Source organism: Typopeltis vanoorti, chromosome 20, assembly GCF_054136105.1.
Source record: "Typopeltis vanoorti isolate ZY-2024b chromosome 20, IOZ_Tvanoo_1.0, whole genome shotgun sequence".
NCBI lineage: Eukaryota > Metazoa > Arthropoda > Arachnida > Uropygi > Thelyphonidae > Typopeltis > Typopeltis vanoorti.
Window position 1 is genome coordinate 96440588 of NC_143568.1, and position 17821 is coordinate 96458408.

At 32.1% G+C, this 17821-nt stretch overlaps 1 protein-coding gene across 6 annotated transcripts in view; it reads right to left on the reverse strand.

Moving 5' to 3' along the window:
* LOC150095691 (uncharacterized) overlaps nucleotides 1–17821 on the reverse strand; it is a 369335-nt gene that overhangs the window by 35560 nt on the left and 315954 nt on the right. For all 6 annotated transcript variants that reach the window (XM_090409912.1, XM_090409913.1, XM_090409909.1 and 3 more), the window contains 2 exons: nucleotides 15070–15254; nucleotides 58–163 (listed from right to left, as the gene is read on the reverse strand). In XM_090409912.1, coding sequence (XP_090266038.1) covers nucleotides 58–163; nucleotides 15070–15254 — 291 coding nt within the window. The remainder of the gene's footprint in view (nucleotides 1–57; nucleotides 164–15069; nucleotides 15255–17821) is intronic.

A 17821-nucleotide genomic window follows, 5' to 3' on the forward strand; every position in this document is an offset into this window, starting at 1 on the left:
GACCTTTCACATTTCTAATAACTAAAGTAACAAAAAAAAAAAAAAAAAAAAACTCACAATATTGTACTTGAGTAGGTATATGCGGATTGTCACCATAATTTGAAGCGGCCATCAATCCTACAGGATGGTGTTGCAATACTCTTGGACCCATCATGGAATACATCTAAACAGAAAAGACAAAAGTACTATTTTTAGAATAATGTAAAATAAAATATAGAATTTAAAAACTAAATACAATACAAAAGGAGTAGTCATAGTATTCAACACAAAATACGAGGTGAATCTTCTTGAATGGCAGGCAGTCTCAAGTAGAGTGACATGGGCAATATCAGAATGGGGGATTGGACAATGAGACTTATTTGTGCCTATGGTCCCACAGAAAGTTCTCCAAGGTAGAAGTGGAGGAATTTTTTGATGCTTTAGACAAAGCAACTGACACAATGAAAAAAAAAAAAAAAGTTGGTCCTTGTTGGGGATCAAAATAGCAGAGTAGGAAATGATTGCCAGACATACAAAAATATTTTGGGAAAATTTGGAGAAAAGAACAAAGCTAATAATAATGACAAATACCTGTTGGGTTTCTGCTCAGGACATGCACTGGTTATTACTAACATCATGTTCCAACATAAAAACGTGCACAAATTCACATGGAGAGAAGAGGCAAGGAATAAGAAAAGTCTTATTGACTATATTATTGTTGATAGTGATGTTTTCTCCCTAGTGCAGGACACCAGAGTGTACAGAGGATTTGAAATTAGAAGTGATCACTATTTAGTCTTGAGCAGGATAAAATTGAATTTCATATTGAAAAGAAGAACATGTAAGAAAGTTTTAAAGCGAATAAAAGTTGAGCAGCTCTCAGATGTGAACTGTAGACTAAAATACACAAAGAATATTGAAAAACAATGAAAGCATTTGAGAACAGGAACTAAACCTTGAAGAAAACACTGTTTGATTCAGCCAGATGGTGAGGTTGTCTACAAGGATAGAAAAATCAGAACTCCATGGTAGACACAAGAAGTTAAAGAGGCAGTGAAGGAAAAGAAGAAAGCATATCAAAAGTTCCTGGCAAATAAGTCAGCTTGTGCTCTTAGAGAATACAAAGACAAACGTAAGAAAGCTAAACACTCCGTAAAACTAGCTAAACAAAAGTCATGGTAGGACTTTGGCAAGAACATAGAAAATAAATACAAGAAGATGGTAAGATATTCTGGAGGCTGTTGAAGAAGCTTAGAAATGGAGGAAAGAGTGCTGTAAAAGGAGTTAGAGATGATAAAGTTGACATGAAAACAGGAGAAAAAGATATCCTTGAAGTATGGAGTAATTACTTCGAAAAATTGCTAAATGAAACAAGCAGTGATAGCACAGTGGTAAAAAAACACTCAACAGGCATACAGTCAGGAATACGTATCTATACTTGAAGTAGAAAAAGCCATCAAAGGCCTGAAATGTGGAAAGGCAGCAGGAGTAGATGATATTTGGCCAGAAATGCTGAAGTATGGTGGTGTAAAAGTCTTACAGTGGCTGCACTGCATAGTTCAGAAGGTGCGGACAGAAGAGGCGAATTTCCGATGACTGGAGTAGAGCTCTCATAGTACCCATATATAAAAAGGGAAATAAAACTGAATGTGAGAATTACAGAGGTATTTCCTTACTGAGTGTTCCTGGCAAGATTTATGTCAGTATACTTGAGAAACGGTTAAGAAGAAAAGTTGTATTTTAAAAAAGACAACTGGCAAACAATTAACGAAAATGAAAAGGAAATAACTAAAGAATTAGAAATCAGTCTGAAAGAAACAATAAATGGAAAATCACCTGGAGAAAATAAACTAGGTTCAGAACTATATAAATATGCAGGAACAAGATTCAAAGAAAGGCTCTTATTATTTTTAAATAAAATTTATTCAACTGGTATCCCCCCCAATAGAATGGAAAAAAGCAATTGTGATTCCTATCTTTAAAAAATGTAATAGAGATGACCATAAAAACTATAGAGGTATCAGTATACTAAATTCCTGTTACAAAATATATAGCAGAATCTTAAATAGTAAACTAATGAAATATTCCGAAAACTTTATTTTAGAAGTACAGAATGGAGTTAGAAAAGGACAATCATGTATAGACCTGGCCTTTTGCCTAAAATTAATAATAGAGAAAAGAAGAGAATATAATTTAGAAACACATATTGCATTTATTGACTTTGAAAAAGCATTTGACAAAGTTAAAAGAAACATATTATTTAACATATTAAAAGAAAGCCAAATACCAAATAATATCCTAAAAGCTATCACAAGTATATATGAAAATAATCAAATACAAATAAGATTAAATCACAAGTATATATGAAAATAATCAAATACAAATAAGATTAAATCACAAGCTATCATATATGAGAGAGATAAACCAAGGAGTCTGACAGGGATGTCCCCTCTCAGCAACTCTTTTTAATATCTACTTAAATGAAATAATAATAAAATGGAATAAAAATTTACATCAAGGAATTAAACTTTCTCCTACAGTAAACTTAAACACTCTCCTCTTTGCCGACGACCAAATAATAATTACAAATTCTGAAGATAAACCACAGAAAGCTATTTTAGATCTAAATGAGATAGCCAAAGATTATGGTATGAAACGAAAAATTCAACGAAAAAATTATTAAGTATCAACGAAAAATTCAAAAACTATGGCCTTTAAAGGACAAGATCCAGCAAGAACTAAGATAGTAATAGATAACAAGATCTTAGAACAGGTGAATTCATTTAACTACCTAGGATGTACGATCACATATGAAATTGAAAAAGATATAAACGTAAAAATTGCAAAATATTTAAAAATAACAGGTGTAATTAACTCTATATTTAAACCAAATCTAGTTCAAAAAGAAACCAGACTAAAAGTATATAATACATTAGCCCTACCAGTCTTAATGTATGGAAGCGAAAGCTGGACAATAAAACAAAAAGACAAAGATTAACAACAGCAGAAATGAAGTTTATGAGAAAAACTGCAAAGTATACCCTATTTGATCACAAAAGAAATTATGAAAGAATTAAATCAAGAACCAGTAATAGAAAAAATTAAAAAATATAAACATAAATGGATGGAACACGTTCAAAGAATGAAACAGAAAGATTACCAAAACAAGCCTTAAAGTACAAGCCATTAGGAAAAAGAAAGCCAAGACATCCTCTTAAATGATTCCAAGATGACTTCTAAGGCCGGAACAGGCCATGCTAGGTTTAAATCCTTGATACGCATGATGATGATGAATTCTTCCCAATCCAACTTCATCTAATATTGTATTTATTTTTTGGAAAATCAGCAGTTAGAGATATAGAGACATTTGCAACTGTCAATGGAACTCACACAAATTGTTCACCACCCTACCAGAATACCAAATAACTAACCATTCATGATTTCTTCTTCAATAATGAACTTTTTTTAAGTATGCTGTGAATGTTGTTTTTTTTTAACTAGGAAATTTAGACAATAATCTGGTGTTGCTACATTCACAGAACTATTCTCATCCATATGTTACCTGACATTATAACAATGAAAACTGGATGATCTTCATTATTTCTATGTCTCATTTCGTTGGTTGGATTAATAATTCTAATCTGTCAAACATTTGCACTGAACACATCACAGATATATATACATTTATTTTCTCATTTCACTTAAAGAATATCATGAAAGAGATATCTCTCATGATACTGGAGAAAATATTTCATCCAGTGTTTAAATATTTTCTCCATTAAGTGTCAAGGCTGCACAGAAGAACCCATCCTTTTATCTATCTTCTAACTTTTACAACCAGGTTGCCAGTTTTTCAAACTTCGAAACTCATAAAACAATTCTACAAGGTTCTGTTCTTTCATCAGCACACATTACATCAACAAATTTTCTCAGTTTTGTTGATGACAGCATGCGCACTCCTCTTTTCATATGACAAACCTTGCATTATACCAGTCAACAAAATTCCAAGATATCAATTTCTAAAATCTTAAATTGTGATTTTCAAACCAATCTTCAACAGGGTCTTGATAATCTCACTAATTTCTAGAAAAAACCTTGGCATTCCAAAAATTAGATTGCTTAATGAATTACTTTCCTTAATGAAGCAACAATCTTGATGGGAGATTTCAACACTAGAGTGGGAAATAATCCAATAATAGGATGCATTGGATCATAGGGAGAATCAGTAATCAATAACAATGGAATTTTATTAAGAGACTTCCGCATATTTAACAATCAGCAATACTTTCTTCAGGCATAAAAACATACAAAGTATACACGGGAAGCAAGAGGAACAAAATCAGTAATAGATTACATTATTATTGACAAACTAAATAATAATATCATGGAAACAATGGTTTTTAGAGGGAGCGAAATGAATAGTGATCACGTTAGTTGAAAGCAGATTTGAATTCGTAAAAAGAACCACATACTTCAAAAGAAAAAAAGATAACGAACCAACATCTAATAAACCATTTAAAATTCACCTCCTAGAACAGGAGAGTATTAGAAATTTATATAAAAGTAGAATAAGAGATAACCAACCACAAACAATATTGAAACTCACTGGAAATATATAAAGGAAACCATAAGAAAGCAGCAGAAGAAAGTTTAGGATACAAATCAAGGAAAAACAAAAAATAGCTGAAACGCAGAATGATGACTTAAAGGAATTAATCAAAAGGAAAAAACAGGCTTTTAAAATCTATCTGCAAAATAAAAACACTGTTGCCTATATACAATATAAGAAATTACAGGCTGAAATCAGAAAGCTTTCCAGAAGTATATGCAGAGAAGACTGGAGTAAATATGTTAAATCATTAGAGCAGGATATCACTGGACCACAAAGAATAGGTTTTAAAATTTTCAGGCAACTACAAACAGCAGAAAATGACCAATTAAGAATTTCCAAAGATGATTGGATAGAACACTATAAAATATTGTGGAATGAAAAACAAGAAATACAAAACAATGACAAAACTCACAAAATTGAAGATACCAATATGCAGGGAAGTACAGAAGAAACAGTAATAATGGAAGAATTAGAAAAAGAATTAAAAAACTCAAGAAACAGAAAAAGTCCAGACCTGGATGGAATATGAATTGAGCTCTTTAAATATGCAGACAATAGCTTAAAAGAAAACCTACTAAACTCTTCAATAATATCTGGAAATATCAAAAGATCCCAAAAGAATGGGAAACTGGAGTAGTAATAAATATTCACAAAAAAGGTCCCAAGGGCAAATGTGAAAATTACAGAGACATTACTCTCTTAATAACAGCATCTAAACTATATGCAAACATCTTAAAGAACAGGCTAATTAAACACACAGAAAATTATTTAGAACGGTGTGGTTTTAGAAGAGGGAGAGAATGCACAGATGCCTCTTTCACAATGCAACAGATCATAGAAAAAAAGAAAAGAATTTAACCTGCCCACTTTTTTTCTATTTATTGGACAATTTAAGACGACAAAATATCTCCTGAATTAATTAAAGCAATAAAGTCTATACAGAGAAACAAAAATTTGCAGATGGAAAATTATCAGAACCTATAACTAATAAATAAAGGAGTAAGACAAGGTTGCAGCTTATCCCCAACCCCATTCAACATTTATATAAACAGAATCCTAAAAGAATGGAAAACAACTGTCCAAGATGGAATTTAACTAACAAATGATAAACAGCTAAATACAATACTTTATGCAGATGATTAAGTACTAATTTCAAACTCAGAAGATAAACTTCAAATTGCAGCTAATCATCTAAATGAAATAGCAAAAAAATATAAAATGAAAATATCTGAAACAAAACAAAAGCTACGGCAATGTGGAAACACCATTCAAAACGTCAAAGTTATTAACAATAAAATAATAGAACAAGTTACAGAATTCAAATACTTGGGAAATATAATCTCACAATACAATACTGAGTCACACTTGGAAGCATGACTACAAATTTACAACAGAATGAATGGCATAATTAAAAGAAATTTTGGAAAACAAATGACTGAAGAAACTCAATTAAGATTACATAATATGACCTCTAAACCATCTCTCAAATTTGGAAGTGAAACCTGGATTCTAAAACAAAGAAACAGACAGACATTGGAAGCAGCACAGATGAAGTTTCTAAGACCTCTCCTGGGACTTACTAGATTAGATAAAAAGAAAAACACAGAAATAAGAGAATGATTAGATACAAAGAACATCGTACAAGAAATAGAAGAATATCAGCAAAATTGGCTACACCATATAGAAAGGATGAATAACAATAGGATTCCCAAACTAGCATATAAATATAAACCTACAGGAAGACGAGACCGCAGACGTCCCAGACTAAGATGGAAAGACCAACTTCATCTGCACAACAGGAACAGGATATAAAAAGTCTATACCTGAACTGCTCAGACGATGACAACAAAGGATATGTGAGGCATATATGAGGCCTGAGTGGCTTCAGAAAAAGTCTGTTTGGTCTCTGCAGCAAGGTTTCCAGATTATATAGTCTTTAGCTCACTCACAAGATCAATAATAATGTACTACAAGTTTACTTTTACAGTCTCTATTCAGTTTTGGCTTCTTGCACTTACTAGAAATACTTCCACAGTCATTATTCACCAGAGCTGGCATTGGTAATCTACTATTCTCTAAATCTTAAATGCAATGTTTCAACACTCCCTCACATTATAACTCCAAACTCAGAGAACAAATTTTTCTTCCTCTTTGTTATTTCCTTTTGGAATAATCTCCACCTCTTATATCATTTGCTTATGAGTATAATTATAATTCAACCTCAACAGGTTTTTTCCACTCCTGCATTTTCTGTCCATCAACAGTACTGAAGACTGCACATTTTCTTGTGTGCAGGATCCTTAAACATGCTCAGTGAAAACAAGGGGGTGCAAAGAATATTTGTTGCTCTCTTACATTTATCCCTTAGCTCAGTGGTTCCCAGCCTTTTTCTACTTGTGTACCCCTTTTAAAATCATTTCTATAAATTATATCCTTTGTTTTTAATTACTGACACTTTTGTTCAGTGCTTATTTTAATGTAAAATAGTGGAAATGAGGTTTTTTCCGCCATTACTGATTATTTTCTGTGTACCCCTGAACGGCCCAGCACGTACCCCAGGAGGTCTGCGTACCACCGGTTGGAACAGATGCCTTAGCTGGTATGTGTAGTATGATATTAATTTTTTGTGATTTCAATTCCAAGAACTATGTTTCTAAACATACAAATTTATTGTTTTAATACTGACCATACTGTAATGCGTACAAACATCTTACATTCTTTGCCAACCAGTTTCGCTAGCAAACTGTCTAGCTTTATTAAGGCGTTGACGGAAAAGCATAAAAAAATAGTAAATGCAAATTGAAAGAACATAAAAACGTTGTCAACAATCTAGTAACTAAGGTTACACGTTTGCGTGACAGAGACTGAAAAGACTTATTGTTCTTATTCATTATCACGCATGCGTGTTTGTTGTAAACGCGTAACCTGATTACTGGCTAGCTGTAGTTCAGATGGATTTAGAGAGAGGATCAGGTTTTTCCACAAACTGTTTAGAATAGTACCCTGATTTCTGCTGAGGTTTCCGCTGGTTATTAACACTATTGTGGCTTCCTTGAATAAACGATGTCTGTAGTCGTCATCCAGACGATTACAGACATCGTCTGTCTACAGCTAGCCAGTAATCACATTACGCGTTTACAACAAACACGTATGCGTGATAATGAATAAGAACAATAAGTCCTTTCAGTCTTTGTCGCGCGAATGTGTAACCTTAGCTACTAGATCGTTCACAACGTTCTTATGTTCCTTTCAATCTGCATTTACTATTTTTTTATGCTTTTTCCATCAACGCCTTGATAAAGCTAGACAGTTTGCTAGCAAAACTGGTTGGCAAAGAATGCAAGATGTTTGTACGCATTACAATATGGTCAGTATTAAAACAATAAGTTTGTATGTTTAATTATCAAACGACCAAATATGTTTAATTTAAACTATGTTTCTATTGCATCTGAGATTACCTTCTGTTCTAGCCTTAATTGCCTGTCTTTTTATGAACCTTATATTGCATGAATGACAAGAAGATGGTAAAGCCATCAGCAGAGATGATATAGATTATGTTTGGAGTAAGCTGTTATCAAATTAACTTTAAAAGCAAAAAAGCATGACAACTTTGAGGAAATTCCACTTTCTGAAGAAGACGTTGGGAAGAACTGATACCATTTGCACTTAGAAAGTTTGAGTGAATAAAAGTTTTTAATACAGACAAGAATGCATCTTCTAAGACCACAGTTCTATAGGTCATTAAGTATACTATAGATCATTTAGTGAAACAAAACCGATACTAAATGCTAATTTTTTAGGAAAGCATCTCTAATGAATGCTCTCAAGTTTAATCAAATGGTCTAATGCAGGATTTTTAGAAAAGCTAGTTCTGAATAGGTTACTCCTTTCCAGAAACCATGAAAAACAACAGTCACCCCCCCCCCTCAACAAAAAAAAAAACTTTGCACAAAATAGCTAGTCAGAGCTACTGAACAAAATTAGTTGGATTTACTGAATACTTACATGGTTTGTAAAGATAACAATCTATATTTGATAGAAATCTGGAAATCCATTCTCACAGTCTGAACATTCTGTTTCAGAGAGAAGTAGATGAAAACCATGAAAGATGAAAAACAGATATTTACCATTTCAAAATAGGCGTCATCTGGTCTTAGAGGATTTTTGAATGAGAGAGAGCTTGATTGCTCCTTCTATGTTATTCTCCAATTACATCCAACCTATATATTAAATCAGTTGTGGAGTAAGATAACACTATTATAATTTTATTTTAGTCAGAATGTTTCAGATTAATATCTATCCATGATGGTGCATTGACTTCAAGGATCAACATTGAAATATGTAGTTATATGTAGTTATATATATATATAAAAAAATTTTAATATTTACTGTAAACATATATATACAAACAGATACCGATTCTAAGCACTTCACTGTATCTCTAAGGAGACCTGACATTCCTTATAAAATTAAAATGACTTAATTTTATATTAATTTCTTCTTTAGACATACAAATAATTACATGGCCATTCTAAGAATTACTCAATATGAGCTCAATAATAATTTCTCATGCTGATTCTCACTGTTAAATCCAACATTGAGAACCTCCTTTGTAGCATCTATTTTAATGTTTTTGTTCATTCATTTACTCTGTCTTATCTCTCAAATTCCTTAGAATATAAAGTCAAAAGGCCTCACTTAACTAATATACTTGCATATGAAAAGAGAGGGAGTAGGAGAAAAGGGGATGTGTGCTGCTAATGATATCAGATAACTTGAATCCAGTTTGAGTTGAGACTTATGATTGTAATATAAGTAACAGTTTTTCATGTGGCAGTGAGTTTAGTTTGAAGCCATCGTAAGGTGGAATCTTACAAGATCAAATACATAGTGGAGTGTTGTTACAGACCTAGTGATGAAAAAATGCATCACCAAATAAAGATGGGAGTGAAAAGATTAATCATAATGGGGACTTTAATTATCCAAACACTGATTGGATAGCAGTAAAATCTCATGAGAAGAATGAAACAGAATTTTGAGCTGTTGAAGAGACAAATTTCTAGAGCAGCATGTAATAGAAGGAACTCGAGGTCAAAGAGTGTTAGATTTGATTATAGTGTGTGTGTGTCTCAGAGGGTGTTTCAGTTAAAGATGTAACTATTCTGCCTCCAGTTGATGACAGTGATCATGCGGTACTCACTTGGGAAGTGGATAAGTTTATGAATAAACAACAAATTACACGATAACCACAGTAATTAACTTTAATGAAATGAATTACTTAAAATGAGTTAATTAGTTAAAATTAATGACTGTGGTTGTCATGTAATTTGTTGTTTATAGTCATGCTACAGGTACCTTTAAAGATAAGGTTATGAATGTTCTATTCAGAAAAGGTTACATGCTGAACTACAATTGGGTTTTCAATCTTTTTAATATTAAAGAAAACCAGAGGAACTACCTACTTCAGATTATGAAAATCTCATCGACTTAACATCAAACAGCCAAATAAAAGTTAAATTGAAAGTTTCATTAAGCAAGTTTTGGTGTGACTTAAAAGAAGAATATCCAAATTTATTCAAAAAGGAAATTTGTTGTTTGCTGCTGTTTAGTACTACATATTTATGTGAAAGCAGATTTTTGCTCTATGCTGCAACAAAAACAAAATACAGAAGTAAGTTGGATGCCACTCCTGATATTAGAATTCAACTGTCCAGAATTAAATCAAATTCTGAAAGAATATTGAAAGAAAAGTTTAATCCTTCACATTAATTACCAGTTTGAATTAATAATATTTGCTTTTCCATTATTAATCTGTTTCTTTGTATTTTCAATAAATTATTTTTGATTTTCTGATTTGTTGTTTTATTTATAATCAGTAAATTAAAGATACACAAGAAATTATATTCTTGGTTTAATCCTTTATCCAAGCATAAGCAAACAAGTTTGCACATCACTTGCCTTAGTATTATACATGTCTGCAAGGAGATGAGCTTTGCATTATGGGATACTAATGCGAGTAATGTGACGTCATTAGTTTCTTTATACGAGTTGCTCCAGTACTGAAAATAGTTCAGGCACAAACTTGTTTGCTTACACTTGGATAAAGGATTAAACCAAAAATATAATTTCTTGGTATCTTTAATTTATAGTATAACCAAGTGGGAAAACTTACAACAATTATAATCAGTAAAAATTGTCAGGATTCCAAAATTTTTTTTTTTATCATGGTGAGAAGGGTTCCATGATTAAAACAAGTTGGAACTGATCTTGAGGATAAGCAAGCATAAAATGACAAGTTGAGTGAAAAATATTGAAGAGATAAGAAAAAAAAGGAAGAATGAAATGTGTTAGTCATCATCACTAGAAAGTTCCTTTTACCATGAGACAATCCCTGAGACACAAGTAGGGGTATGTGCAAAAGAAGGGCAAATATCTGCATCCATCTGTTTTTAACAATATTTTAAAATTGTAACCAGCTTTTCAATAGTTTTGATAATACAGTAGTATTGAAAAATCAGCTTATGAATATTGTAGTGTCCTTTTTTTTTTAAAGACAACTGTAAAGTGGCACAGAAGCTGTAAATGATACTGTTGTAGAATTTGAATCTAGATATTTAATCATGTGATAATACACAGGATGGTGATGAATCAGAAAAAGTGAGGTTTCAGATAGTAAATAACCTAGAAAAGGCAGAACATTTAAAATCAAACTAACGATCATAATGTTAAAAAAACAAAAACAAAAAAAAAAAACATGACAAGAAACTGATACTTTATTTCCAGAAACTACTAGATATGTGCATTTAAAAATTGAAAATAATATACAAAACCAATTTTGCACAATGTTTTCAGTTTTGAAATTCCTTAAAATTTCAAATGCAATGCAGCTTTATGGAAATAAAAATGGAAATGGACATAGCAATAGTTAATGAGGACTTATAGAAAAAAATCTTCTGATTCTACTAGGTATAATAATAAATTAATGAATTATTTTGTTAAAAGAAAATATCAGAATATTCTAAAGTCTCTGAACAGGTAAAATTAGTAGGATTCAATTAAGTTAAGAGTGCAATTTTTTGGGGATAAAAGGCAGAATCAATATTTAACTTTTTTTTTTTCAAATTGTTTAAATATCTATACAAAAATAGATATATAAATAAAATAAAATAATGATTTAGCATGTAAAAAAGACTTGTTTCTACTACAGTAAAACCCCTTTTTTACACTTTCCAGGGAACTGATGGAAAAAATTTTAGTGTAAATAGCAGGAAATGTAAAAAAAAACCTTAAAAAAAGGCTAAAAGATGACTTACTGCTAGTATGTGAGTCTACATACTAGAACACAAAATTTAACTGAAAATAAATGAATTTACAATTACTTACATTTATCTATTTAAAAAAAATCTTTAATTGTTGATTGTTTTTGCTTTTTCTTCATGCTTATAAATTCCACCTGCCTCTCCACAGTGTATAAGGCATTAAATGCCTCATCGTCTCCTGATGCACTTGCAATATACCACCTCAAAACAGAGATAGCTTCCATTGCAGACACAGTTTTCTTCAACCACTTCTTCCTCTTCTACACTTAGTACCATTGATGTGATCACATCAACAAAGTCTTGAAATGAGGAAGACTCATCCATCACATACTAGTTGTTGGGCTCTGACATATCTTCTTCCTCCTGTAGTTGTTCCTCCTCTTCCACAAATGTAACTCCTACCTTCCGGAAACAGTTGGATATGGTTTCAGCAGTAACATGTAACCATGCTTTGGCCACATAATGCATGGCATCAAGGATTGATATGGTCATTTGTTTTGAGTCCATACCATTATCATGCATAAACAAAGCTTTTTCGACAAGCATTTTTCTATATTTCCATTTAAATACATGGATGATGCCCAGATCTAATGGCTGAAGCTCACTTGTACAATTAGGGGGGGAAGAACACTAATCTAACGTTTCCGAGATGCAGATCTTCAGGATGTGCATGACATTTGTCTAGCAGTAGTAGTATTTTGCAGTGATTTGCCCTCATTTTAGCATCCAGAGCATGTATTGTGGATGTGAAGATGCTGCTGGTCATCCATGCTGTGCTGTTGGCACAGCATGGATGACCAGCAGGTTAGTAGGCAGATTTTTCACGTTCTTGAAAAGCCTGGGCTTTTTAAATTTACCAATTACCAGTGGAGGTAATTTTTCTGATCCGCATTGATCATGAGCAAAACAGTTACCCTCTGCTTGCTGAGTTTTCCACCTTGACACTTCTCTCCTTTAAAACATGTTTTACTTGCAGAATGTTATAAAAGAGCCCAGTTTCATCAACATTGAAAAAATTTTTCAGTTCGAAGTCCTGAATAATAGTCTTTAGTTCATGTTTCCACTGGTTTACAGTTTTCCCTGCAACACTATTACTTTCTCCACACAGTTGATTATACACAATATTGTGACGAGTCTTGAAACGATTAATCCATCCATTTGACACAGTAAAATCATTAATCCCCAACTTTGCAGCAAATTCAAGGGCTTTCGCTCGGAGTATAGTACCATCGACTGGAATACTTGACACTCTCATAGAAACAAACCACTCTGCCACAAGTTTATCCAGTTCACTTCTCACGCCAATGATATTAGTTATAAGTTTACTGCAACCAATCTAGGATTCCACTCAAGTCAGTTTAAATCTGTCTATCCTGGAAACATCACTTTACCATTCAAATCTGAATCACTCAGACTGTATGCCTCCATCCAAGTTCTAAGAAATCACTGCCATTAATTGTCCCCCACCTCAATGGTGTATATTTCTTGCATTAGATATATTCATAACTTTTCTTATTTCTTTTGAACTTTAACAGTGTATTTTCTGATGCAGCTGTGACCAGGACTTGAGCAGTAAACATGCTATGCAACATACATCATCTTTAAATGTTTTTACCATTCCTTATTATGTCCTCTTTGAACATGTTGTTAACCATTTTTATATATGTCAAACACAGATTACTTTTAAAAAAAATCAATCAACTTATGTTTCTTAATACTGTTCTGCACAGTATTTGTTAATACCACAAATATACCTATTTTTTTATGGAATTAATTCATGTTAATTATCATTTCACATTATTCTAATGGCTCTGATGATCCTATATTGGTTCAAAACCTTAAATCTAAAATTCTGTTAAATTACAATATACCTAGATTTATGTATTTTCTTCTTATCATGGATTTTAGGCCAAGTGGTCTGTTCTAGTCTCATCACATCACTTTCCTAGTCCTCCAATTCTCCTTTTTCCATTTATTTTATGTCTGTATAGTATTTTTAGCAATCTACTAATGTCAATTTAATTTAGATGTTCTAATTTTTATTTTTTACATTTACTTATATAGTAGTTGTTGGTTTTATATTCAGGAATCGTAAAATTTCTCTATTTGTTTTATGGTCCCACTTGGTATATCTAGCTGTTTTTCTGAAAAATTTCATTTCTGCTATTTGAATTCATTATTCATTCTTTTTTATGGTCCAAGTTTACTTCCATCTAATTAAGTTGGTTAAGACAGGACATTATAGTCTGATTCTGGTGTGTTTTTGCACCAGGAATGGTTTAAATATATTATTTATTATGCTGTTTACTTTAACAAAATTTGATATTTTAATGTCTATATCTGTTTCATCTTTATATGGTAAGTCACATCCCAGGTATTTGACAAGAATTTACTTGTTCTAATGTTTTATTATCACTATTTTCGTTCTTATTGGATTTTCTCCTTCAAAAGCCATTACTTTTGATATTCTCATATTGTTCTGAAATTTCATTTAATGATTTTACCAATCTCTGTAGATCATCTTCTGATGTAGCTAATAAAATTTGATCATTTGCAAATAATACTGCATCTTTATTTGTATATCAAATATGGGTATATAAATATCCATTTGGTATTTCTGTATCTATTACACACACACACACACACACACACACATATATATATATATATATATATATATTAAAAAGTGGATGTGATAGGGTACATCCTTGCTATGCTTCTCTTGATACGCCTTTCCATTTTGATATTTGTACTCATTCAACTGCTATTTTATTTCCTGTGTATATTTTTTGAAAAGACTAAGGGTTGGTTTGGTATATTTAGACCAGTGAATATTGTAGATAATTTTTGTCTAGTAATTTTATCAAAGGCTTTTTCATAATCAATGAAGGCCAAGTGTTTTTATTTGAAATTCTATTCTCTTTTAAATGAATAATTTTAAGAGTAAAAATTGAGTCTATGTAAGATTGGTCTTTTTGGAACCTAGATTTGTTTTTGATAAAATGCAGTATCCACTGCTTTATCCTTTTTCAATCATTAGCATACTTCATATACATGAAACTATACATTCTACACAATAAAACTTCACAAGGTAATAAAACATTTTTGTCTGAAGAAACTGAGACAAGAGAAAAAATAAATATATGAAAATTTGCTTACTGGTGCATATGCCAGTGCTGACTGATGTGGACCAGGGGAGTGCATCACTCCATGAGGTGCAGCATACTGCATAGCAAGCTGTGGAGCAGGAATTGCTGCCGGAGCTAATATTGGTTGACCTGTGGCTGCAGCAACATGCATTGATGGAGGTAAATCATGACGTGCTTGCAGAGCTAGTGGCATAGCTGTAATAACAGGAAAATTAAAAAAAAACCAGGTACTGAAATATGCATTTCACCTAAACAAAAAAAAATTCAGCAACTTTTTTTTTTTTTTTTTTTAATGGTGACAAGAAAATAGTTTAATGATAGATAATAAAAATTTAGCTTTTAAGGAATCGCAATACACAACTTACAGAAATTATATTCTTTAATGGCAAAAAAGTGGATTGTGTCTTATAAGTGACTGGTAAGTCTACTGCTACCAGAAACTCAGTCTTTAGAGAAAACTATCTTTGATTAAATATATATGACAAGTTTGTTATTCTTGACTAAATACCTAGCAAAGTCTTACAAAGCACATATCTTTTTCCTCTTTAATATGTGCAAATCTATGTCTTCACACCCAACACTGATCTGATAATTTATCAAATTGGTGGTCTGCACAAAATATATCAGATTAATGAATAAATCAGATTTGTGTAACTCATGTAAATAAATGCTTTATGCACATATATTACTGCTTAAATGCTATTATACAAAAGATGACTCAAGTAATGCAATACCAAGGCACTGCTTGTTGTCCATTACCATATCACAGAGATATTCAGTTTGGGAAACCCTGCACTAATCTATAGCAGAAAATGAACAAAATATGAACAAGCCAAATTTTCATCAAGTTTTTTGGTTTTTATTCACTATTTTGGTTGAGTGCTGCATGTTTTAACTCTCTCTATGATGTTTATCAATAGTGTTGTGCCTTTTTTTAATAGTGTATACAAGTTGACATTCATAGTGTTTTATTCATTTTGTATAGCTATAAAATGGATATATCTCCAAGAAAGTCTTCAAAAATATGTACTATTTCTCAGCACACATTCAATTGCCAATGAGTGTGGTGTTGGTTTGGGTACTGTTAATGCAATTTTAAAGTGGTTTAGGGAGATGAGTACCTTTTCTTCTGATAAAAAAGGAAAATGTAGGCAAAAAAGGAAAACTACACTTACTCAAGTTTACTAGTTAGGAAAATCAAAATGAATCTAGGATTGTCTGCTGTAGACTTAAATAGAGACTTGGTAGCTAGTAAGATTAATGTTTCTGACATGATAGGCCATCGAAGATTCTTGGAAACAGAGAGGACTGTCACAAACCAAAAAAGAAAACTGTTGATGAAGGTTATGCAGAAAACGAGGCTTCAGTGGACAAAGATTGGACTGTTGAGAAGTGGAAGGAGGTTATATTCTCAGATGAGAGCAATTTCTTTGTCCAAGGAGAGCAAATACTCTAGGTTCACAAATCAGTGACTGAGAAGACTTCTGCCTACCTTCAACGAGCTCCTAAACAACCAGCTAAAAAGCTGTTCTGGGATTGTTTTATACATAACGGTCCAGGATCACTTGTGCCTGTTGATGGTATGATGAAAAGTGACCAACACATAAAAATATTAGAGAAAAGAATGATCCCACAGATCCAGAAAGACAAAGAACAAAGAGGTGTGGCACGGAGCAAGAGAACCTGTTTCTCTTGCTCCCTGCCACACTTAAAAAAAAAGTGAAAGAGTTCCTCAAGAATCACAACATCCAATTGCTTCAGTGGCCAGGTAACTCTCCTGACATTAACCTAACACAAAATTTATAGGCCATAGTAAAAAGAGACTGGAAAATTAAATTGTTATACAAAGGATAACCTAATACAATCATTATAAAAGTATGGTTTCGAGATGCAGAAATAAGAAAAATGTGTTCTGTGTTGGTTGAGTCCATGCCTAAGCCAATTAATGAACTTATTAGGAACATAAGAGCACATATGAATTATTAGATAAAATTGGAGTTTATTTTTTGTACTTATTTTCTGGCAAAATTAAAATTTTATCTTTAAAATGTGAGTGTTCGGATTAATTTGTTCACTACTGTACTATCCAATCCCATCTGTTCCAATTTAACTATTATGTATATTTAAATTTTGAAAAGGCTTTCAATAGAAAGACATTGCAAAATTTAAATATACTACTATATAAGCACCCCTTATCCAATTTATTCATCACATTGCAAAATTTAAATATACTACTATATATGCACCCCCCTTATGCAATTTATTCATCACCTTGTTACAATAAGTAAGCAGAGTGCTAAAACACAATCTTCCTTCAGCAAATCCACACTGTTCATTAAAGAGAATTCTGCTGCTCTCAATCAGTTCTGAATCTTTGTTATAGACTTATTCTCACTAACTTCTCCAACATCTTGAACAACTCAAGACAAGCAGACTGGCATATAATTCAAAACCTTAGTTTTATCATTCCCTTCCCTTTATGAAGCAGAACAATTTTGTCACTTTCCTCTTCGTTGGAACTTGAACAAATCTAAGACTCATATTAAAAAAGTTAAAGGTAGTTGTTGGAAGTTTTTCCACTTGGTTATACTATAAATTAAAGATACCAAGAAATTATATACTTGGTTTAATCCTTTATCCAAGTGTAAGCAAACAAACTTTGCACCCGACATATAATCAGAACAAGGCAACTCATATTTAGAAGCTAATGACTTCATATCACTTGCCTTAGTATCCCATAATGCAAAGCACATATCCTTATG